This window comes from Pogona vitticeps, chromosome 1 (genome assembly GCF_051106095.1).
Source record: "Pogona vitticeps strain Pit_001003342236 chromosome 1, PviZW2.1, whole genome shotgun sequence".
Classification (NCBI taxonomy): Eukaryota; Metazoa; Chordata; class Lepidosauria; order Squamata; family Agamidae; genus Pogona; species Pogona vitticeps.
In genome coordinates this window covers 223452120-223476055 of record NC_135783.1, presented here as the reverse complement: position 1 = coordinate 223476055, position 23936 = coordinate 223452120, and the positions used below count along the sequence as shown (strand labels likewise).

Here is a 23936-nt window from a genome sequence, read left to right as displayed (position 1 = left end):
ACAATGTGAGGGAATTACAGCATTCTGGAAACCAGGCATTCAGTTAAGCAACCTAGGCTAGCAGGATTCTCTGGCTCAATCCTGGATTCTGGGGGATTAGACTGTGATTTCAGCTCAGTAAATGAAATCAACACGAGACCTGGCAGGGATCAACAGGACGGTTCAGGTGGAGATAGATACAAAACAGAGCATTCTTCTAGAACAATCAATAGGCTACAACATTTTTTTTTAAATCTATTTTTGGCTAGGCTGACAAAAGACATCTAGCCCCTTGTTTGTCAAGTGTCCTGTTCTGCTTAATTGTTATCTTTTCACCTAGCTAATCCAGGGACAATGGCCATATAATTTTTTGACTAATTTTTTTTGTAGTTGACTAAGGTGCTAGTAACCATTCTAAGATTCTTGCTTTCCCAGACCTCCAGACAATCCTTTTAGTATAAAAAAACAAAAGACGTTGATGTCTGGCCTCTCCACAGGAGGGCTGTCCTGTGAGATTACTCCTTGGCTGGGGTATTCATTGTCTTCTATATCAATGGTCCCGAACCTTTTCCCAACTGCGGACCGGTTGGGGGGGGCATGGCACGTTCACGGGGGTGTGGTGCACCCGCAGGGGGGTGGAGCGCGCTCACGGACATGTGTGCAGCGGTGTTCGCGGAGTTGCCCCATGCATGCACGCGCACACTGCGCTCACAAGGGGCCACTTGTGTGCATGCACACATGAATGCTGTGGCACTTGTGCGCATATGCACGGCAGCGCTCACGGGGGGCACTCGTGGGGGGACAAAAGATTGTGTTTGCAGCCTGGTCCTGCCTAGGCCCCGGACCGCTGCCGGGTGCGGACCAGAGGTTAGGGACCCCTGTTCTATACAACTTTGATAGAGGTTGTTTAGAGCTATATTCCTGTCCTTTCTTCTTGGGGGCCTGACTCACCTTGAGAACTTAGGCTGTGTCTTCTCAGCCACTGTTTTTAACCTAGACTTGTCCTTGGTGGCACAAAGTTTCCATTTATAAGTATCTGTGGTATGAACATACATGTCTAGGCAAAAATGAGACTACAGGATTGTTGTGCAAGCCTAGCCAGTTCAGGACAGTGCCCTGATTGACTGTGAAATCTTCTGAGGGACTTGCTACACATGGATTGTTTTTTTCCAGAGGTAGGCAACAGACATTATACGGACCTCATCACGCCCCCCCCAGCACTCATCCCAAAATTGTGCTGCAGAATTTTATCAGCAAAGTGCTAAAATTCATTAAAGTGAGGGTTGTCTGTTTGTTATAATTGATTTTTCTAGTTTTTATGGCTTGCCACTGTCATTTGGTGGTACAGAGAATGCCAGGGCAGGACGAAATGTGTTCTTCCACCTTACAGAGTTATTCCTCCCTGGCTTGGTGTTTCTTACCCTCAGATTTTATTTCATGAAGTTTTTATGGTTGCATAAAAATGTACAGCTTTAATGTACTGCTTCACTTTTGAATTCTTCACTCCTTTTTACATATTCCAGCAAGTATCTTCTCTGAATATATTGGTGTCATTCTGTTTTAGCTATACTATATAATCATGTATTCAATCTTGTTTTAATTTGAAGGGATTTTTTTTTTACAGCAAGCTTTTTAAAAGGTTGTAGGGTTGGGATATAATGCAATCAGGATATATTTTGCCTTGAGTTCCTTGGCATTGGATGCAAATTTAACAAATGTATGGTATGTGTTTAAGGTAGTGTTTCCCAAATTTAGATCCCCAGATGGTTTTCAATGTAGGTTCCCAGACGCTCCAGCCAGGAAGATCAGCGGTGATTGGATTCTGAGAATTGTCATTGAATAATTGTCAAAATCCTAAATTGCATAAGAATAGCCCTGTTGGATCAGTAGGGATTGAGTAAGTTGACTCTATAGTTCCATAGATTCAAATGAGCCTACTCTAACTGTGACTTATTATTCTAAAGTAAGTCACAGAGTAGGCCCTTTTGAATCAGTGGGACATACAGAAGAGTTCACTTACAAAATTCCCATTGATTCAATGGGCCTACTCTAGTTGCTTCTATGCTAAGCAACAGGATTTTGCCCAATATCAAGGTACAGATGTATGCTTGCATCTTAACTTTTTAAAGATGAAAATTCAGAGCTGGAAGTAGCCATAATTAATTATCTTCTGGTGTACTGTTACTGAAGGTTGCATGTGAAGAGGAGGAATAAAGCATTGCTTCTTCTATTTTTCTTAAATTAATGTAAGTGAGTAATATAGATGTTGGATAGTAGATGAGTGACTGCAACTCATTTTATGTCCTGAGCTTGCTCTGATGATGACAAACAAACATTTTGTGAACAATAACAGAGTCAAAAACATTTTTGCAAAATAACAGTCTGTAGTTTTTGAAATGTCTGAAGATTATATGCCCAAAATTTTACTCATTAGGTAAAAGTTTACCAGACAATTAGCCCTGCCTATAAATTCCTCCAGCAAATTAGAACTTTGTATATCATAGATGCAAACCAACTTGCTTCTTAAATTCTTTGTTTCAGGTGCCTGAGAGTAAATCCTAAAGGTTTAGATGATGAAAGCAAAGATTATCTTTCATTGTATTTACTGCTAGTTAGTTGTCCAAAAAGTGAAGTGAGAGCAAAATTTAAATTTTCTCTCTTGAACGCAAAAAGAGAAGAAACAAAAGCAATGGGTAAGTAACTTCAAAAATCCCTCAATATTAATAGATATCTTTTAATCCAAGGATTAAATTCTTTGGCTTGACCCACTTCAGTTTGCCAAGGGAATAGGTCTTAATTTACATGAAATCTTTTACTCATTTCAAAGCATCGTGTTGAGTGGTCTTCTTTATTTCAGTGAGTTGTAACAACTATGTGGGTGTTTCTAGATGTGTTGCAAGCTTTTCTTGTGTGAATAAGTTCTACCTGAAATACACTGTCAGGTTACGGAGTATCACTCCCCTCTTCTATAGGTCCTCCAAAAATAGTCCAGACCTTATTGGCTTTGGAGAAGTGTAGGATCTGTCTCAAAAGGCGTTGATCCCATATAAAAGAGTTTTATTTGCTTGAAACTCAGATAGTTTATAATATAAGCCCTTTGCTTACCTTTATGTACATGCATCATCCCTCTGGGCAGAAGACTAAGTTATATATAACGCATGGATAATCAGTTCCCTCTTCAGATATTTTGTCTTCTTTATTCTACTCATGCACTAAACATCAATTTTGCTGTGATCAAACATCACACAGAAAGTCCTTTCTCTCCTGAATCTGAATCTGATGCAAAAGATCATCAAATCCCACTTCCTTTTGAGCTAGCTTAATAGAGGTTGCCTCAGTGCTGCCTCTTATTTTCATTTGTTTTGTTGCTATCATATTAAGGTCCTGCTCCATTCTGTGTTCTCTGACAGGAATATCTCAGATATGTTTAGTGCCTGAATGATACTTGAATAGACCTTTAAAGCAAATGATATTTGTAGACATCTATTATTAACATAATTGGTTTACATTTGGTTTGACTTGACTGTTAAATTTCATTTTTCATGTGTAATTATTTAAAAATGTTGAGTCTGTTTTAATTGAACATATTCTGTTTATTTGCTACTAGAAAGCCAAAGAGCATATCGATTTGTTCAAGGCAAAGACTGGGGTTTTAAAAAATTCATTCGAAGAGACTTTTTACTTGATGAAGCTAATGGTCTTTTACCTGATGATAAGCTTACGTTATTCTGTGAGGTAGGTAATTAGCCAGTGTATTTTTAAAATAGAATATTGGTTTCCATGGCTATGAATGAGAAATGAAGAATGTTTAAAATATGTTCCTCTCCTCCGTGTTAAAGAAATGCCCTCATCAAAGGTTTGCACTTAATAGTTTGATAGAAGATCCATTTTCTATAAATAAGTCAGCCATCAGGAGCTACTTAGCGTGAAGTGAAAGGACTGCTGAGGAAAGGGCCTGGGACAGAACCCCCACCCCCACACAATTGACAGGCATAAAGTGGGGCTAGGGGTTGGAATATGGCATTTTCTTTCAACTTCTGTAAAAGGTCAGGAGTTTCCAGTACTTAACTGGAGATGCATTTGTTGCTTGAGGTTGCCAGATATTACATTGTGATATGCAGAAGGCTTTCATCCAGCTGTGCAACAGATAGAATAGTGTATATATGATCTAGTCATGTTATCTGTGCACTTATTCGGGGTGTAACAACGGTGCTTTTTTTGTCTATTTCCTGATTCTGTTTCCAGAAATGCACTTGTTTGAATTGTAGCTTTATATTGCATGTGGACCTCATCACACATGCCTTGATTTTATAAAGAGACAAGGAGCGATTATAGGTTGATGCAGACTGTTGGTCTATTTAGGCCTGGTCTTCCTATGTAGAGTTAGCAATAAGTAGTCAAGGTTTTGAGATGCCTTAATATATCCTGAGCTAAATGTGTGGCTGACATAGAATATATCAACTATGAATTGTAGTATGTTTAGACCTATATTATTGATAGGAAATCAAAATTTCTCCTAGGCACCTCAGACTACTTCCAAATTTTGCTTCCTTTAAGAGTGTCAGTTGCTCCAAGTGACATGACTGAGTGCAGTGCTAGATATAGAAAGCCAGTGTTGTGGTCTTCTGTCTTTGTTCAGGTCTGACATACCAGAAACCACTGAGCTATCCAGTACCTTGACATAGGTGTGAAGTTGTCGCAGAGGCTTGTGTGGTGTAGATGTTAGAATGTTGGGCTCTGGATGCCTGAGTTCACATCCTCACTAAGCGGTGAAATCGACTGAGTGGCCAATCATATTTTCTCTCAGCCTGCCCTTTAAGTTCTTAGGAGGGCAAAGTAGGAAGAAGTAGAGCCATGTGTGCCACCTTGCGCTCGTCAGATGAATGGCAGGATGTGATGTAAGAATCAGACATTTTAAAGTGACTATTTGTCCATGCTTTTTATGTTCCTGTTCCGGAGCAATCATAATGGTATTAGAGCTTTCCTGACTAGCTTGCTTGCAGAGATGCTGAGTTGGAAAGGAGACCATTGGGTTAAATATATGATCCACACTAGGGGACTTGTGTGAGCACAGCAGAAGTGTCTCCTGACATTGCTTTGCACTACCCCCAAATTCCTCTCTTTTCAAGCTAGCTGGACCAGGCAGCAATGGCAGAAGAGGAAATTGTCTTTCAGTAAAATATCCTTGGACGTTGGCCTTACAAAGAATGTGCCTTTGAAAGGATGAGTCCTGCTGTAGTTGAAGTTCAGCTTTGTTTTCAGTGCTCTGTTTTAAAATCCACTAGTGACAACTAAAAATTAGCTTAAAGATAGGAGGAGGAGTATCACAAGGATGTATTCTTTCATCACTGCTTTTCAGTTTATATCCTCAGAGCATCTTTAGATACATACTTGCAGACTGAATGATGGTAGTAGCATTGTCAGGGCTCTTTGATCTCCGTTTGCCTTTTAAAGTTCTTCCCGATCTCCCTTTTCGCTCCTGTAAAAGTGTCTTACAATGTTTGGAAGCTGTTTTAAATGATTGCAATGGTTAGTCCACCTCCTGAAACCTATGCAAACTGATTTTGGTGTTGTTCTGACACTTCGTTAATTTATGATGATTTTTTGTTTTTTCCATTGGAAACCATTAGACAGACCATCCAATGGTTTCCAATGGAGAAAATTCAAAAAATCATCATAAATTAACGAAGTGTCAGAACAACACCAAAATCAGTTTGCATAGGTTTCAGGAGGTGGACTAACCATTGCAATCATTTAAAACAGCTTCCAAACATTGTAAGACACTTTTACAGGAGCGAAAAAGGACTTTGCAAAGGCATTGAAATGTATTGAGTCGGCTTCAATACATTCCAATATAGGAAACATTGTTTCACTCAACGATGTTTCCTATGGGGATTTTCACTGAACGATGGCAATCCGTTCCAATTGGAACGGATTAACCAGTTTTCAATGCATTCCTGTGAGAAATGGTGTTTCACAGAACGATGTTTCACACAACGTTGATTTTTTTGGAACCAATTAACATCGTTGTGTGAGGCACCACTGTACATGCTGACAATTCCTGGGATTGAGAAGGTGATCAATACAGAAATGCTAAAGTGAATGAATAAAGATCAAGAAACACTAAAACACACAAATTGTGAAAGGCTGCAAAATCTTATATAAAGAGAAATAGTACAGATAATTTCAGCTGATCATTAAGGTCAAATAAATGGAAGAAGTGAAGCAAAGAGAAGAACATCTTAGCTGAAGATTTTTGGAGATTGGTTTCGAAGCAAAACACCATTGCTGAATGATGATACATCCAAAGTCAGAATAGTTGTATGGTGACATTCAGGAGAGGAAGTAGTAGTTACCAAAAATAGTACTGAGTACCAATGCTGGAAAGATCACTGTAAATGGGGTATAAGCAGTTTCTTGAAAGTTGTGGTAGGATTCCATATATGAACAAGGTTTCTGCAACAATTTTCTGTTTATGATAATGGTTTTTAAGAAGTAAATTATTATGGCATCCCTCAGACTTCGATAACGGCAATCGTTAACTACTCGTAAGTGTTTGAGTCAATGTAAGTTACTTGCATGAGTTGAGAAATCCAATGACTATAGATTCTTTGGTGGAATAGATCTTTAGTCAAAGTGAAGAATATATGCAAATCACTCTAAATTAAGCTGGTAACCTAAACAGTAAAATCCAGGAAGAGTGCTTATGATATTTTAAAATGGAATCTAGTGAAGACGGTTATGATCCCAGTGGAGTGAGTGTTAAATATACATTGGCAGGTTATCACTGCTGTCATGGACTGATTAGTGGCTTAGGAGGATGATAGATGCTCTAAGTGCTAATAAGTTTACTTTGATCTTTGTATTTACAAGAAATGTGTACAAAAATTTCTTGGCAAGATTACAACTTAATTATGTGTCATTATGCTGTGTAGGAAGAATAATTGAAAAGTGGCCCCTGAGACTAAATGGTGCAAATATACTGCATCTTATTTCAGTTAGATAGACAGACTAAATTAGCTGTATGATGAATTTGTTATGAATACAATTATTCAGTTGGTAAGTGGATGCATCACATGCCTAGGTCGTAAAGGATTCTTGCATTATAAAATGTTACTGAATCAAACAGTTAATTCTGTAAAGCAAACAAAATTCATAACAGAATATGTAATAGGAATTGAGGTCAGGTAGTTATGTGTGTGTGTGGAGTATACCTTTTGTTTTCATGATGACCCCTGTAGTAATTGTTTAGCTGGTGACCAAAATCCTCACAGTTTTGCTATTTCCCCAGAACACAACCAGGACTTTGTTAATGAGTAGCAATTTGCCACTTCATTTTACACAGCTTCCCTTATTCAAGTGCTAATCACCAGGTGAATTCTGACCTCTTTAATGCAAACACATCTAAAATACAAATTTGTATGTTGGCTTTGAACACTCATTATCCATGAATGTGGTGGACCTGGTGGTCAAGAAAGTTATTGCACCAGCACAGGATGCAATCCAGTATTTTCTTCACATAGATTATTTTTCTGTTTACAGAGTAAAATGCTGGACATAACTTACAGAAAACTGTCTTATAGTAGGGCAGTCTGTTTGCAATCTAGCTGAGAAGTGTTCCCATGACTGGCAGTAACTCTATACATTCTGAGGAATAGGTCTTTCCCATCACATATTATCCAGTCTTGTCAGTTGGAAATGTCAGGGATTCACCCTAGACTGGGACTTCTGAAGAGGGGACATGCACTCTACCACTGAGCTTCACTTCCTCTCCAGTGGTTGCCTCAAAAAAAAAAAAAACTAAAGGGAAAGGAAAGGAAAGGAAAAAAGAAGCTGTTTGCTTTATTAAATACCTTTGATGGAATAATACTCCCTTTTCTGTAGCACTTTTCTCATCCCCAAACCATGTCCTTATAAACTTGGTTAGACTATTTGCATTCTGTTTTGCTCTACAGTCACTTTAAAAAAATGCATACCTTCTTTTTTCAGTTGCACCTAGTGCTACAAGATATAAGTTGATAGAACTGTTTCCTTGGATTACCAGTAGAGGTGCACATAACGAGGGTACAGCCCACTGTGGCCAGACCGTCCACTCATCCGTCCACTGCTGCCACTGGCTCTGTGCTTCCTTCCAATCACTCTGGAGCTCGCGGTCGACTAGCCACTCGTCAGCCTGGCGAGGGAAGCTCGTCTTCCCTCCTTCTGCCAGGAGTGGCTAGTCGACTGTGAGCTCTGAAGCGATTGAAAAGGGAGTACGGAACTGGCGGTGGCAGCGGATAGGTGAGTGGATGGTCTGGGCTCAGGGGGCCATACTCTCATTATGTCCACCTGCGTGTGGGTATTCGTATACAAATACTTCCATCTCTAATTACAGTAAAAGTGTCCATTCTAGACTTCCATGTAACTTTTAGCTTGCCACTTACTCTTTTCAAATCTGATGTGTTCTTTAGTTGGCTCATTGACAGTTTTCACTGCTTGAGGACTGAATTATGTCTAATGTATAGGGATTATTGACCTAAGTGGAATTGAAACTATAGGTGCTATAAGGGATGTAAACAATATAATTATTTGCACATTACCTTATTTTCTGCCAGGTGAGTGTGGTCCAGGATTCGGTGAATATATCAGGACAGTCCTGTACAAATACATTAAAAGTACCCGAATGCCGACTAGCAGAAGATTTAGGAAATCTCTGGGAATCAACAAGATTTACTGATTGCAGTTTTTATGTAGGAGGAAAAGAGTTCAAAGCTCATAAGTCTATTCTTGCAGGTACCGTCCACTTCTGTATTCTCATTTTCTGAATAAAATTATACAATCTTGGTATAGTACTAATGCTTATATTCCATGCTACAGCTCGTTCACCCGTTTTTAATGCAATGTTTGAACATGAAATGGAGGAAAGCAAAAAGGTGAGTGAATGTTGTTGTCAATAAACTTGAATAATTTATGAGTTGTGTACAAAATACGTTTTTTGTAGATAAGGATTGTAGCAACGAATCAGTTACTTAGGCCCTGTTGCTTAGTGTAGCAACTCATGACTAGAGTAGGCCCAGTGAATCAGTGGGGATTTTTTTGACTCAGTTCCTCCCAAAGTTCCATTGATTCAAAAGGACCTATTGTAGTTAACTCTGATAAATGACAAGATTTCACCCAATTAATTGGTTGGGTTATTTTGATTTAAAATACTAGGGTTGACCTTAAAGTACAGTTGATTTTAATGGGACAGCAGAATGTTGTCAAAATCATGGTTATTTATAATACCGTTTGTATGACTGGTGGTTGCCATACTAGAACAGACCTTTTTAGTCTTTGTGCTCCAATAGCCTTTATATGAAGATATGTATGTGGCACATACCAGCTCATGTGCAGTAAGTGTCATAATGTTTTCCTACCCTTCTCAAGTGAAAAAAATCTTTTGAAACAGTGGCATTCATGAAGATATGGGACTAAATCCAATTGTTAGTTCCAGCTAGAGCAGACCCATTACATGAATGTTAATGTCCACATTTATGTAAGTGTTAATGTCCACATTTATGTAAGTTTCATTGATTCAATGGATCAATTGTAGTTGGTACTAATAATTGGATTTAGCCTAGGGAAAGTGTAGGCTACTTTTCAGAATTATGTTTATTCATATGCAGAGATATGCAGATCTAATTGATTAAACATACATTAGGCTGCATTAATAGAAGTATAGTCTCCAAATCTTGTAAGGTACTAGTGCCCATCTGTTTGGGACTAGTTAGGCCTCACCTAGAGAACTATGTCCAGTTCTCAACAACACACTTTAAGAAGGATGCCAACAAATTGGAGCATGTTCAGAGAAGGACAACAGCGATGATCAGGGGACTGGAAACCAAGCCCTGTGAGGAAAGATGGAAAGAACTGTGCATGTTCAGTCTTGAGAAAAGAAGAATGAGGGGAGATCGGATAGCACTTTTCACATACTTGAAAGGTAGTCATACAAAGGAGGTGAAGTATCTGTTCTCAGTCATCTTAGAGTGCAGGAAATTGTGGGCTCAAGTTACAGAAGCCAGATCTAGGAGTAATATCAGGAAAAATCTCTTTAACTGTCAGAGCAGCATGACAATGAAACTAATTACCTCAGGAAGAGGTGAGTGCTCCAGTGATGGCGGCATTCAGGAGAAAATTAAACATTTGTCAGATCTGCTTTGATTTGGATTCCTACATTGAGCAGGGGTTTGAACTCGATGGCCTCATAGCCCCCTTCCAACTCAGTTACTCTATGACTCCATGAAACTGGATGAAGTCTGAATAATTTTCAGCAGTAGTATCCCATTTTTGGATTAAATTGTCTCTTTTTATTGATCATTTGCATAAGAGCTATGGTTGAAGAGTGGTTATTGTCTCTTTCCTTGAAAAAGACCAAAAGTGGACAACATCTGAGGGACTAGGAACATTTTTACTTGCTGGCTGCTTTCCATTTCTAAGACAGGATGTTTTTGACCTAAAGTAGACAAAAGATTACATTTAAATGGCATGTTGCTGGAAGGTATGATTTGCCATTTTCTGGAATGGTAGGCTTCAGAGAGTTTGGATCCTGCTTTGCTAGTGTGGAGATAGCATGAATATTTTTTTTTCTGGTTACAGCAAGGAGGTATCTGTTTTCATGCAAAGTAACGTCCTGTGATCATATACAGAATCGGGCACAGAACAGATTCTTCAACGGTTTAGTCATGAAAAGTACTTTAAATAAAAGTTGGTATTATATTCAGACTTGAACTCGAATTCTCCTTCTGGGGTGTGTAGAAACAGAAACAATTTAGATTTACATTTAGATAGACTAGCCATATCTTTTTTACTAAGCATGTTTGCTCAAAACTAACTCATTATGTTCAGCAGAGCTTACTCCTAGGTAAGTATACGTAGGCTGAAATTCAGCAGTGTAATTTACCGTATTTTTCGCACCATAAGACGCACTTTTTTCCCACAAAACAGGGGGGTGGAAAGTCTGTGCGTCTTATGGAGCGAAGAAAACAGGTTATATTTTCCTGTTTTCTTCTCCTAAAAAATTGGTGCGTCTTATGGAAAGGTGCGTCTTATGGAGCGAAAAATACGGTAAGTGGGATAACACTGTTGATATCATCAGCCATTGCAGTATTTCAGAAATAAAAGACTTCCTCTGAAGGATTTTTTACTGCCAAATAACTACCACAAGTGATAACCCTGTTAGCATTATGTGCTGTTAGAATTTCACCTTTAATGACATCCATCCCAAGTTAGCACAGTCTTTATTATTTAACAGGGCCTGGAAGCCTGTGTAAATTGTGTGTAGGGATTTATGAAATTGAACAGTTGGGTATTATGTAATCAGAATTGTGGCTTCCTCTTACCTTGTGTTCAAATACATTTTGAACAAACTAACCATGGTTTAGTTTCATACCTCTAAATTACTATAGCAAAAGTTGTTTTGTAGTTACATTATATCAGGACATTACTATTGAAATGTTGACGAATATTAGAAATAATGTGTTTCTAGGTGAATCATAATATTTTAATTCAGAAACTTGAAAGGTTTTTTCCCCTGTTCTGTGTAACAGAATCGCGTAGAAATAAATGATGTAGACCCTGAAGTTTTTAAAGAGATGATGAGGTTCATTTATACAGGAAAAGCTCCAAACCTTGACAAAATGGCTGACAGCTTGTTGGCAGCAGCAGACAAAGTAAGTAGTTGACCATACAAGGGTCTTAAAGGTTACTGTGACAGAGGTGCAAAAATGTTTATATTTGAGTTTCTGTGTCATTAAGAAAAGTACTAGAAATGGGTATGAAAAAGATAAGGGCTAAGCATTGTTCTGAAAGTATTTGTGCCATGGAGTCTCATCCAGCACTGCCTTGCGAGGGCTCCTCAAGGGTGTTTGTTGCGATTGCAACTGCAGTTCAGCTGGTGAAATTTTGCACAGTGGGGGCACCAAGGAAAAGTGTCGTGTTTGCCTTTATAGGGACGTTCTGTATTAAAATGAGGTGTCCTGGAACTGTGCTGCTTGTTTGGGTGCTTACGATTGTTCTTGGAAGCAGTAATTGGGTCCCAAATGAGGAACAGTTTCTGTGTGCCCAGTTTTAATGTAGAAGTGCTTGCTTAAATGGAAGACCTCTAGGCATCACCAGCTCCAGCTTATGAGCAAGGTTTGTAGTGATCCATGGAAAATTTTATAAACAGTTCCCTGTGGTTTTATTTTTAATGTGTACATGGAAGGAAAATATATAATGGGTAGATTTTGCAATTTTAGTGTTAATGGCAAAGGCACAAGATGTGGTTCAGATGTTTAAATGCACTCTTCATGTTTGTTGTCTAAAGCTTGAGGCAAGAACTGGAATACCCTTAAGCACATAGAGTCTCCTTCACTAAATGTGGGCCACTGTGAGGCATGGGTTTATTCCTCCCTCAAATGTTACTATAATGTGAGCATGAATGATAGTGAACATATTCCTTTTAAAAAGAAAAAAAACTTCATTATTCATCTATAGTAAGCTTTTTAGACTGCAGTAGGAATAAGTGAAAACAGTGGACTTTTTCTTTCTTACTAGTATGCACTGGAAAGGCTGAAGATCATGTGTGAAGAAGCTCTGTGTAGTAACCTCTCTGTAGAAAATGTTGCAGACATTTTGATTCTTGCAGATTTGCACAGTGCAGAACAATTGAAAGCACAAGCAATAGACTTTATTAACAGGCAAGTAGTTTGGTTTCTTTGACCAATTTCCTCATCCTTTAAAATGAAGTATATACAATATTAATATTTGGTTACCTTTCTCATGCCACAGATGCAGTGTTCTTAGGCAACTGGGTTGTAAAGATGGGAAAAACTGGAACAGCAAGTAGGTATACAATTTGCACCTCAGAGTTCTCTACAGGCAATCAGAGGTTCCGTTGTTTGATGCTAACCATGTTCTCCTCACAAAAGGTCATGGATTGTTAATCAGCAACAGACCACAATTTGCACTTGTGGTTTGTTGTTGGATTACACAGTTGTGGGTTGTCATGTTGTGTGTTCTACCTTGTCTTTTCCCCTTCCTATTCATCCTGAAATAAGATCTGACAAAAGTGAGTGGGAAAGAAAGAAACCAGAAATGTGGAAAATAAACCACAGCAGGAATGGATGGTTAATACATTTAATGGCTTATTGCGGTGTTTATATGTGCTCTTTAAGTTTTAACAGAGCAGTTAAAACTGACACATACCAGTAAACAGAACAGTACTTTATCTATTCACATACGGATAGGTTTGCCATTTTCTTCTGCAAGGGAAAGCGAAAGCTACTATAGTTACTGATTTTTCCCTTTTCCTATTTTTATAACATTAAGGATCAGTTGAGGCAAAATAATTTCCATATAGATACAGAACTGCCATTTGTAGGGAATATCTTGTTTTCACTCTAAACAAATGCAGTGGCCAAAACCCTAACTCATGCATAATGCAAGCAGAACAGAAATGGTGCAACATGCAGTGTTAAATGACTAATTAGCAAGTCCCAGCTTGGATTCTCAGTCATGCCCCAAGACACTAACTGGAGCACGGTGAGGAAACCAATCTGTGACTGATTAATGGTGCTGCAAATTATACTATTTCCTTTGTACTGGCATAACTGCAGAGCCAGATCTGGGCCAATGTCTTAAGTGAGATCAGACATAATATCCATGTAATACCCATCAAGACCCACAGAGGGCATTTGCTGGATCCTTAAATAAGCACCCCAGATGTCCAAGGTTTGAAAGGTGGCTTCTGCCATCATAATCAAATGTAATCTTGTCACACCAAGGAGACCACATCAAGGTGGCTGTATGGAGGTTTCTCTTTGTTTTGGTGATTGCAGGCTTAAAACAGAAAAAGCACGCTGTCTGTATCTAAGGGGCAGTATCAGTTGGATTGTCCTTTGCAACTAGCTGTCTCTGTGAAATGCATGGAAATTTATAGTTAGTGATGCTATCCAGAGCATGTTTAATGCAAATAAGTCTTACTGAGTTCAGTGGACCTTATTCTCAGGCAAACGTTAACAGAGTTGCAGCCACAGACAGTGTGAGCTATCTGACATTATCCTCCATGGTTTAGATTTTATTCTGGCAGTAAACTGAACTTAGTAAGACTGACCTCTGGATACTTGTGCACATGGTTGTGCTGCTGGTCTCTTAAACTGGGAAGTGGTCCTTCTAAATACGTTGTCTTTTACAGCCAAGCAACAGACATAATGGAAACAGCCGGCTGGAAGTCGATGATCCACTCCCATCCCCACTTAGTAGCGGAAGCCTTTCGAGCCCTCGCCTCTGCACAGTGTCCACAGTTTGGCATTCCACGCAAACGGCTAAAACAGTCTTGAAATCTTCTTCCATGAACTTGAGAGAATGAGTGACTCCCTGTCCGTATCCAGAGGGATTTCTTTTTACAAACCCATCTGCCAGAATTTGCTACCCTGTCCACAGAACAGAACCCGGAAGCTTTTAAGAACGGATGATATATGGTTTATTAATCAGCTTTAAATTAGACTGATAACTCTCCAGTTCACTGAAAGGCCTTAATGACAACTGCTCCTAGTTCATTTGTGATTTTCTTGCTTTTGTTTTTTCTCTCATCGTGCCTCGTCTTTTTGACTCGGCAGTGTAGGATTGCACTAGCTTCATAATGCAGTAATAATGATCAATGTCCATTCTTGAAAGGGATCTTCTTTCATTTTCTTTCTTTCTTTCTTCCTTTCTTTTTCTTTTTTTACTCCCAATTTAAATCTCAAAATGAAGATTATCATTTGGTCTTGTGGTAACTGGACGGTTTCATCTAGCCTCCTTAAAAGCAGTTGAAGGGGAGGGCAGCCAGCACTCCAGTCCAAGTACTGTATTTAGAGTGCATCTGCCTGCCTTCAGAGGATGCTGTCAGGCATGCTGTGGCAATATACTACTCTGAATATAATTTATTTTTCATTGGTTCAGGTAAGTGAGGGAAATATGCAATGTCTTGGCCCAGAAATGTGTTTTATGGTAATTTTGCAAATGCCGCCTACTCTGTGTGTGAGAGAGTGTGTGTGTGTGCGTGTGTCCATCAAACATTAAAAAAAACACATCATAACCCTTTTGGCCTCTGTTACTTTAGGATCTGTTCCTATTTTACATTGTACTGAACCAGAGTGGAAGATGGTAGGACTATGGAGAGAGAATAAATGATACATGCTAGGAAGAAGCAGTTGTTTCGCAAATGGAGGAAATACTTGGAAGTCAAGGATGCGTAAGAATGACCAAATGTAAATTTCAGAAATGGGCCAAAATTACGGATTCTCAGTATGCACTTTTAATGTGTAACTTTTATATGTTGTGTGGTACATATATATTTTGGTTTTGATAAATATGGTACAGTAATTGTGGCCTAACTTTTGAAATACATTAAGATGCCCACAGCCACATGGGATTTAGTTTTGTTACAAGGAGAGCATGACTTTAGAGATGTTGATTCTAAGTGAATATCTCAAGTGTTCATGCTAGAATCCATTCTATTTTCACACTTTGGACAGGCTTGGCTATGTTCCCTTTGTGTGTGTATGCACAAGCCTGTTCACATTAGTGGAAGTTGCACAGTCACACACTTAGCTGGAAGAATAGAAGTCTGAAATGAAATGTCAGTATTTGTAAGCACTGACTTACTGTTTTTATCATTTGTTATTGTTCTAGCATTGTGGATGGTATTGAAATTCTGCATAATGTGAAAAAGATATAACAACCTGTAAACTGCTTGTGATGGGCCAGTTTCATCTTATACAAACCTTAGCTTTAATGCCACCACTTCCAGTGTATTTGCTAGTGTTGTTTACAATTGGAAGGATTTGTCTGCAGCAGTGCACATTGTAAACATCTCTTGACTTACTCCATTGAATTTTACTTTTAAAATGGTGTGCTATATCTCCTGGCATGGGGGAAATTGCATTTATCTATCAGAAAAGGGAAGTCCTCTGAATTTTGCAATTAAGATTTTAGTTGGCCCTTCTGATTCCCATGCTTAATCCTTCTCTTTTCAAACGGTGTCATCTTTCTGTTTTCAGCATGGAAGCACCAATAACATTGAAATTGTCGGAGCTTGTTTCTTCTTAACTATTAACTTGGGTAAAAAAATTCTTGGAAAGTAATTGGACATAAGAGAAGTGGTCCTGTGCCAACACAGTACTAAAACTAGAAATACATATTCTGATTGAACTCTTTCTTTGGGTTAAGTCTATGTGAAATTTGCATTGGCATCTTTGAGGCACAGTAAAATGGGCCGTTTTTGTTGTACTCCTTATGGTTTCAATGGGCCTAAACATTATTCAGTGAACCAAAGTGCGAGAGAGATGTTCCATCCAGAGATAAATTGTAGTTTTTAACATTTATTGGAAGTTTCTCTTTATCTAAATTACTCTTTTAGTATTCTTACCAGATGAGATACAAGAATGTGTGCCACTCCATAGCAGAGAAACTCCTAGTTTAGTATAATAAATAATCATAATATACCTTGCATCTTGAAATTTCAGCTATAATATACAAAGTGACTTGAATATTTAATACTGTAATTGTCCTTTTCAGCTTCTTCTGGTATGATTAGACACAGCAATCAGATGGAACATCCTTAAGCATTTTCTTTATAAAGTTTTTAAAGAGGCTTAATAGCACACTTCGTACCAAAAATACCAAACACTGTGTTGCACTCCCACGTGTAAAAATTAGTAAGATGCGTACCATGTCTAACATTAATAGCCAGTCATGATAATTGATCTATATTATCTGTTGGCTATATGAGAGACTAAAATAAAAGAAATGATGTGTTCAGTGAGTATACCAATCCACCTTTTCCCCTTAGCGAATTACATGTGTTATTTTCACTCTTCCGAAAAAGCTGGCAAGAACTTCCTCCAATTAACTGCAGCTTCCTTGTGTTTTCTGTGTTTCCATAAGAGTAGATTGTAAATTTCAAAGTATTGCAGAGAAAAAAATCTATTTATAAATGTATTTTCTGGCTGAAAACTAGACATTTTTCTGAGGGTAGGCGACAGCCCACTTAACAGGATTTTCAGCACAATTATCAAAGTGCCATATTGGGCTTGCCAGTTCTGCCCCTTAAATACTCATCAGCCATCGCCATCAAACTTTTCCCCTGAAGGGAACATTCTGCATGTGTTGTGTAAATGATGTGTGGTTTTTAACAAAGATTTATTTTCTGAAAAATAGGACTCAGAATGCTTTTAAAAGTGGCAGAGATTTTACTTACATAACCTGTGTGGCAGTGTTTTCCAATGAAGGAAACTTCAATGTCCCATCCAAATCTCGACAGTCCATTTACTGCATGCTGAAGTAGGTATAAATGTGCTTAGTGCCTTTTTGAAATGCAAATAATAGGATGGATAGTTTTGGGAAACTAGAACTGAGAAGGACTTGTGTGTGTGCACGTGCGTGCACATGTGTGTGTGTGCTTGTAGGGTTAAGGTTACACACAAACACATTTAACACACACAGTGTCTCTTTCATACACACATGCACACACAATGTGAATGCAGAACAAGGATAGGTCTGTCTTCAAAAGCTAGAGATGCAAAACTCCAAATCCTAAAACAGAGTTATTAACACTAAGGTGTTTGGTTGCTTCCCACCCATATGTAGAATGATGACAGTATCATGAATTTCTGCATTCAAAGAGAATGCAAGGCATAGTCTGCATGTTGGTCTCCTTATGAAGAGAAAATTTCTTGGAGCTCAAGACTAACTGTGCTAATAAATTAAAGTCCTATAGAAAATATGAGGAAAACCATTTGAAGATTTTTTTTGTTTCGGTTATACTTAGAACAATTGATACACCCCCCATTTTTAGTTTTATTGGTCAAGTTTACTGGATTTTCTTAAGACCTCCTATGAGCTATTGGTTGTTTCGTTTTACAACTGCATTGATTTACTTGCTTTCTGCTTGCAGCAAATGGACTTTCACTGAAATGGGCCCTCATGGTTTCTGTCAGTGTTTGCTGTGGTTTGCGTTATTCATATTCTGTGATCTAGTTAATTCTGGATTTTGATATGTCAGAATGAAGGTTTATTTTTTGAGTCCTGTTTTAGAATTTAAACATTGAAAGAACATAAACCTGATCTTAGTTGGAAATTATTCACATTAACCTGTCATGAAAAAACACTTGCATCAAACCATCCAGCCTTTTATATCCGCCTGATGTTGACAGTGAAATACTTTTTGTACCTTGTTGCTGAAAATATTTTTGCATTTCAGGACATCAAGTTACAATAAAGTTGTTACTTATACAGAAATATTTTGTGGACTTTTATTATTTTTCAGACATTAACTTTGCTGTTGTTAAAACAGGTGTGATCATAATATATTTCACTGAGCATGTTGCCAGCTTATTTACTCAGGAACTAATGAGAAACTGTTTATATTTTTATATGATAGAGTGATACACACCTTGTTCCCCAGCCTTAAGTATCTTCTTTCCACCATGTTATATCTGTGCTGAGTTGAGTTAAACACATGGGATATCACATTCCAAAACCTAGTGTTCTCTCTTTTTATATATATTATCCTTTACACTATTTTATAATTTGTAGTAAGTGACAAAGAATTGTGTAAAAAGGAAGGAAATGTATATTGAAGGAAGCCGCCTTGGTTTCAGCTACTTGTTTGAAAGAGCTGCAGTTCACGTTAACAGTCAAGCAACTTGAAAACGACAACTTACTTTGCTCCTTTTCTTTTCAAATTGGTTTGATAGTCAGCTTGGAGAAACTAGAGGTTGTCTTCAGTAGCTACCTGTCTTTCATACTTTGGTGACTTCCTGATTAAAGTGATGTCATGTATCTTGTATGGCATGCTCTTGAAGATGTCTTGGAATCTCTGCTTATGGATAAGAGTCATCATGAACATATGAAGATATTTTATATCTAACTTGGTTGCCAGTTTTGGAGCCTGATTCAGATTGCTCTTATTGACCTGTAAAATTATCATCGACACCAGAACTGTACAGTGCTCTTTGTTGAAAAATCTTGTTTGGCTTTGTTTTCCTGGCCTGTAAGAGACACATTCTCCAGGTATTTAGAAATTAACATGACTAATTTGATTAGCCTATTTTGTTTGCTAATTATGCATAGCTTTCCACACATTCAAGGGGCTTGCTGTGGTTTATAAAGCACAAACTGATCTTCTGAAAATCTTTAGTACACTCCAGTAGCCAATATGTATTTACAATATGAATCATATTGTCTCTTCCTTTTTGAAATCCATCTTGAATGCAGGGCATGTATTTTTTCCATGTATGATAAAGTCTTTGTTGCAACACCTTGAGCATCATTTTGCTTCCATGCTGGAAGAAAAAATGGCCTTATAAACTATGATGGGATGAGGATGCCAGTTGGATTCTGAGAAGCACAATGAAAAGCAATCCTCAAAAGCTAATTCTAAAATAAATGTTAGTAGAAAGAAGGTGCTAGGCAACCCTTCATCCTCCTTTTGTTTTTTCTCATGCACTCAGAAGGGCTATCCTTTTGAAAAAATAGATTTTCTTGTCCTTATATGATTATTTGAAAGCCAGATAGGAAAGCCAACCTTGTGTGGTAGATAGACGATTAGGACTTGGATTCAGGAGACCTAGGATCAAATCCCATTGAGTTTCAAAAATTCAATTGAGGAGGCAAGGTAATCTTCACCTTGAACACCTCCCTTAACCTTGAAAGGCCTGTTAGGATCTCTGTAAGAAGGGGAGTGACTTGACAGCACATAGTGACAACAGATAGACTAGTCTGTAAAAGATCTCTTTACATCAAAGGGACTTACTTCTGAGTAGACATGTCGAGAATTGCATTGTCATTTGTAGCAGAACTGGAACAGATGCTGATTGATATGTGATCAATTCCCCACTGAAATACAATTCTTCAAATGGCACTTGATATCTGTGACAAAAATTGGCTTTATGGGGGTATTCATATGAATACAGTATATGAATACCCCCCGCACAGGTGGATGTAACAAGGTCCAGCCCCCTGAGTCCGGACCATTCACTCACCTTCCGCTGTTGCCGCAGGCTCTGTGCTGCCTTCGTATTGATCCATAGTTCGCAGTCTGCGAGCCACTCCTGGCACGAGGTGGGAGGATGAGCCTCGCTGCAAGGTCGAATAGTGGCTTGCAGACCGCAAGCTCCGGATCGATAGGAAGAGAGCGCGGAGCCCAGAGCAACAGCAGGAGGTGAGTGGACAGTCCAGTCCCAGGGGGCTGGACCCTCGTTATGTCTATCTGTGGAGGGGTATTCATATACAAATACGAATACCCCATCTCTACACAAAAGAATTGGGCAGCGAAGGGGAGCTAGAGTGCTATAATATTGTGTGTGTGTTGAAGAGTGTAAATAAGAACTCCCATACTAACTGGAAGCCGTGTGAACCCAGCCCCTCTAGGGCCGCTGTGGTCTCTTTCCTCCATCCATTGTTCCATACAGGAAGACAAATGTCCAAACCAACAGAATTTATTAACTTTGAAAAGAACTTGTCAACAACAACTTTTAATGTTTATGAACCGGTATTTAGCCATCTCAGCTTGACTGTCCCATCTGCCTTCCCAATCCATTCTCTCCTCTGCCTCTTGGGAAACCAGTGGACCAGATGTCCCCAGTTCCTCTGGTGAGTTTGGTTGAGTTCTTACTAAGTGCAGGATGGCAGAACAATGTGGCTTGTAAGCCAGTCAGTGTGTTCTCCCTTATTCCTTTCCTTGTATTTCTCAATGGAAGGATCTGACAAGCCCTTTCTTGAGTGTTTCCCCAGGGTCTTTCAATGAGAAGGAGAGAATCCATGATGAATGATTCTTGAGTCCAGCTGTCTCTCTCTTGTCTCATTTGCCCCAATAAGTGGGCTTCAGGGGAGCATTGGGACTTCTCTGTCTTTCAGCCTCCTCTCTGGGCACCTTTCAGCTGGACCAGCACCCTGGTCCAATGGTCCTCCTTGGTCACATACTCTTAATCCCTCTGGGGAGATTTCTCTATTTTCCCCAGGCCAGATTCTTCCCCTGGATATTTTATCACATCCTGCCAATCCTCCTCTGCCCCTTCTTCTGGCCCCCTCTCAGTCTCTTCCTTTCCCACCTTTGAGCCCTCTTTTACCTCTTCTCTTTCCCATAATACCTCCTTCCACTTCTGGGACTATTGGTCTCTTCCCAGGCTTCCTTCCATTCCAAGGCTTTCTGGTCACTCTGGGGAGCTGTAGTCTTAACAGTTTTTTCCACATGTCTGCTGGGGAGCTGGATGTTTGGAATCCAGCCGATTCTGGGAAAAGAGGGTGGCCTGCAAACAGGAGCTTTGCCATCACTGTCCCCCTCTTTACAGTCAAAAAAGCATTTTGGTTTGTAGAAAGCAATGGTGTTGAAGCTTACCCTGTCTAGCTCCCACCCATTCCCAGGTTCCATCTTCCAGAGGGTCAGTCAACCCTTTTCCAAGGACAGGGTTATAATTGTGGAAAAATCGAGGGAAACTATGTTACATGACTAGAAGTCCACTTGATCTTCTCTACAGCCATCTCCATAACATTAAATAAAAGCAATAAACCTCGTAGCATTATGTGTATGATATATGGCTCCCTGTGGAAAAAAATAGATCCAAAAAGAGCTTACTATCTAAATTCCAACAGTGGGAACAAAAATGTATGAGAGGATGGGAAGGGAGGGATAACTCGTATCATGAGTTAAAATTAATAAATGCAAGTGAACATGTAGCATAAAGAGTAAAACTAATGATTTGGAAGAGGAATTTGAGGGCAGTATTCTATTGTTTTTGCAAAGATACATACAGTAAGAATGTAGTGCTCATACAGTTTGAAAGAATATAATGCCTAGATTTTCTTTTCTTTTTTCCCCTGGTGTTGCTACTCCCAACCAAAACAAACATAGACTTCAAGAAAAAGCAATGGAGAATTCTTTGGGCTAAATCCTGTTCATATTGGCATAATGCAAAGTTACACTGGCATAAAAGAACCAGGCATTATGACTGACAACAAAGAATTGCATAATTCAGTTTTGCAACTAACTGGTCACATGTCCTCAGCAATGCACAGGCAGAAATGCTTTGGAGATCACACTCCTATCTCTGTGCTATTGTAACTACCACAGATGTAACCTCAAGTTGTGCGAACATAGTTACACAATAGGATATTGTCCAATGAGGTACTGACTAATAATTGCATGCTATCTAGTCAATTCTAACATGATGACCTTTTCGAGGGTTTTCTAGGTATAGGGTATTCAGAAGTGCTGTACCATTCCCTTTTTGGGGAGTGGTGGTGCTCTGAGTGGTTTACCATTCCCTTTTTTTGAGGGGTGTGTGTGCTCTGTGTTACTTGCCCAAGGCCACATAGGCTGGCTCGTCTGGGAGGCACAGTGAGGAATTGAACTTCTGGCTCTGCAGCCAAATGCCTAACTAATTGAAGTATCCAGCCAGCTCTTTTGTCAATAGATATTAAGAAAAACAATTGATACCACATCCCATGAAAGGAAACCTGATACACTAATGAATTTTCAGGTTTACAGTTAATTACCAATCTTGCAGCTTCAACATTCAGCCAAGTTGCTTTTTGGACTTTTCTTCTCTCACCTGCCGTGTTCTGCAGTGCCCAAGATGAAGACTTATAGTGGGAAAGGAAGCCTCAGAAAACTGCACATGTGTGACAGTCATAAAAACATCTGCAGTTAAGCGGAAGGCTGTGCATCATGACCACTTTCAGCTTCTTCCATACATTTGCTGTAGAAAAATACTCAGCTAAGTTCATTCTTATGTAACAGTTGAAGTGTTAATGTGAATGGGTATCTGTTTAAGACGCTAACATGTTTTCAAAGTGTTGTCAACATTTCAGTAAGCAAGCCTTTAATCAGATTTTTTTTAAAAAAAATATTAATTTGAATGCCTTTACACATTTTCTTTCTGATTTTGTTGCACATTGCCCTGCAATTCTCTCATAGTAGCCACAGGAGGAAATGAAGATTCACATCATACATCCATTTTCTTTTGCTTTTGCCATCTTGAATTCAAGATATCTATCAATAACATCTAATTTGATCAAAAGCCAGCAACTTGTGTCCTTCTGGAGGTAGGTGGATTGCACCTCCCATCAGATGGTACAAGAAACCAGCAGTCAAAGAGAGGAGCCACAATTAGACCTCTTCTTCCCGCTTTCGGTGGTTGCATTATCTCTGCAGTAAAAGAAGAGAGGGATTACAATTTGACATTCCCCAGCTGCAGCCTCTATAGTGCATTAAATGGATCTGAAACTACTTAGAACTGAAACAATTTGATTTTTAGTATGGTGCAGCGATTCTTGTACCCTATGAATGTGTGATTTGGCTGTTTGTCTCTGACTTGGGTTAGAATCCTGTCTGAAGTCAGCAGACACGTCCAATGAGGAGGGGAAGTGTTACTTCACAGTTTGCAAGTTTTAAAAACTATCTGTTGAAGTAGTGCAAAAATACCAGAGGAAGGCAGATTTCAGGAAACTCAGTGGGTTGGTGGTGGAACTGATAAAACCACTCCTTAAATGCCTCATGTAAGTGGAAAACTATTGGGGACAATAGTAGTCAGTTCTGACTTGATGGTATATAACATATCTGTGACATCAGTCTCTTGGTGTTACACAAAGATTCTCAAATAAGGTAAGGGAGGGTGGCCTGATTCTGTTCCTAAGTGAAGCAGATTTTAACTGGGAAGTTCAGAAGCCTAAAATAAATGGGGGAAAGCCAGGTAGTCAACATGGACATAGAAGGAAAACACCAAGGCGGGGTGATTGGAAGGGGAAGGAGAGGAGCTGGGATTTGTTCATTGTCATCTCAAACTTGCAATCTGGGGCAAGAATCTCACCAGCACATTCTGTTCACACAGAGATTAGGGAGAATCAAAATTTTGCTGATTTACGGCTCACCACTACAAGTGGATCATGCCCTACCTTTTCCCCATCCTGCCCTGCTT

At 39.0% G+C, this 23936-nt stretch overlaps 1 protein-coding gene across 1 annotated transcript in view; it reads left to right on the top strand.

Moving 5' to 3' along the window:
* The window catches only part of SPOPL (speckle type BTB/POZ protein like), a 41156-nt gene extending 22898 nt beyond the window's left edge, over positions 1-18258 (top strand). Inside the window, exons 4-11 of the mRNA XM_072983914.2 lie at positions 2521-2672; positions 3587-3714; positions 8574-8751; positions 8836-8891; positions 11544-11666; positions 12532-12674; positions 12766-12819; positions 14171-18258. Coding sequence (XP_072840015.1) covers positions 2521-2672; positions 3587-3714; positions 8574-8751; positions 8836-8891; positions 11544-11666; positions 12532-12674; positions 12766-12819; positions 14171-14315 — 979 coding nt within the window. The 3' untranslated portion in view covers positions 14316-18258. The remainder of the gene's footprint in view (positions 1-2520; positions 2673-3586; positions 3715-8573; positions 8752-8835; positions 8892-11543; positions 11667-12531; positions 12675-12765; positions 12820-14170) is intronic.
* The last annotated feature ends 5678 nt before the right edge of the window (positions 18259-23936 follow it).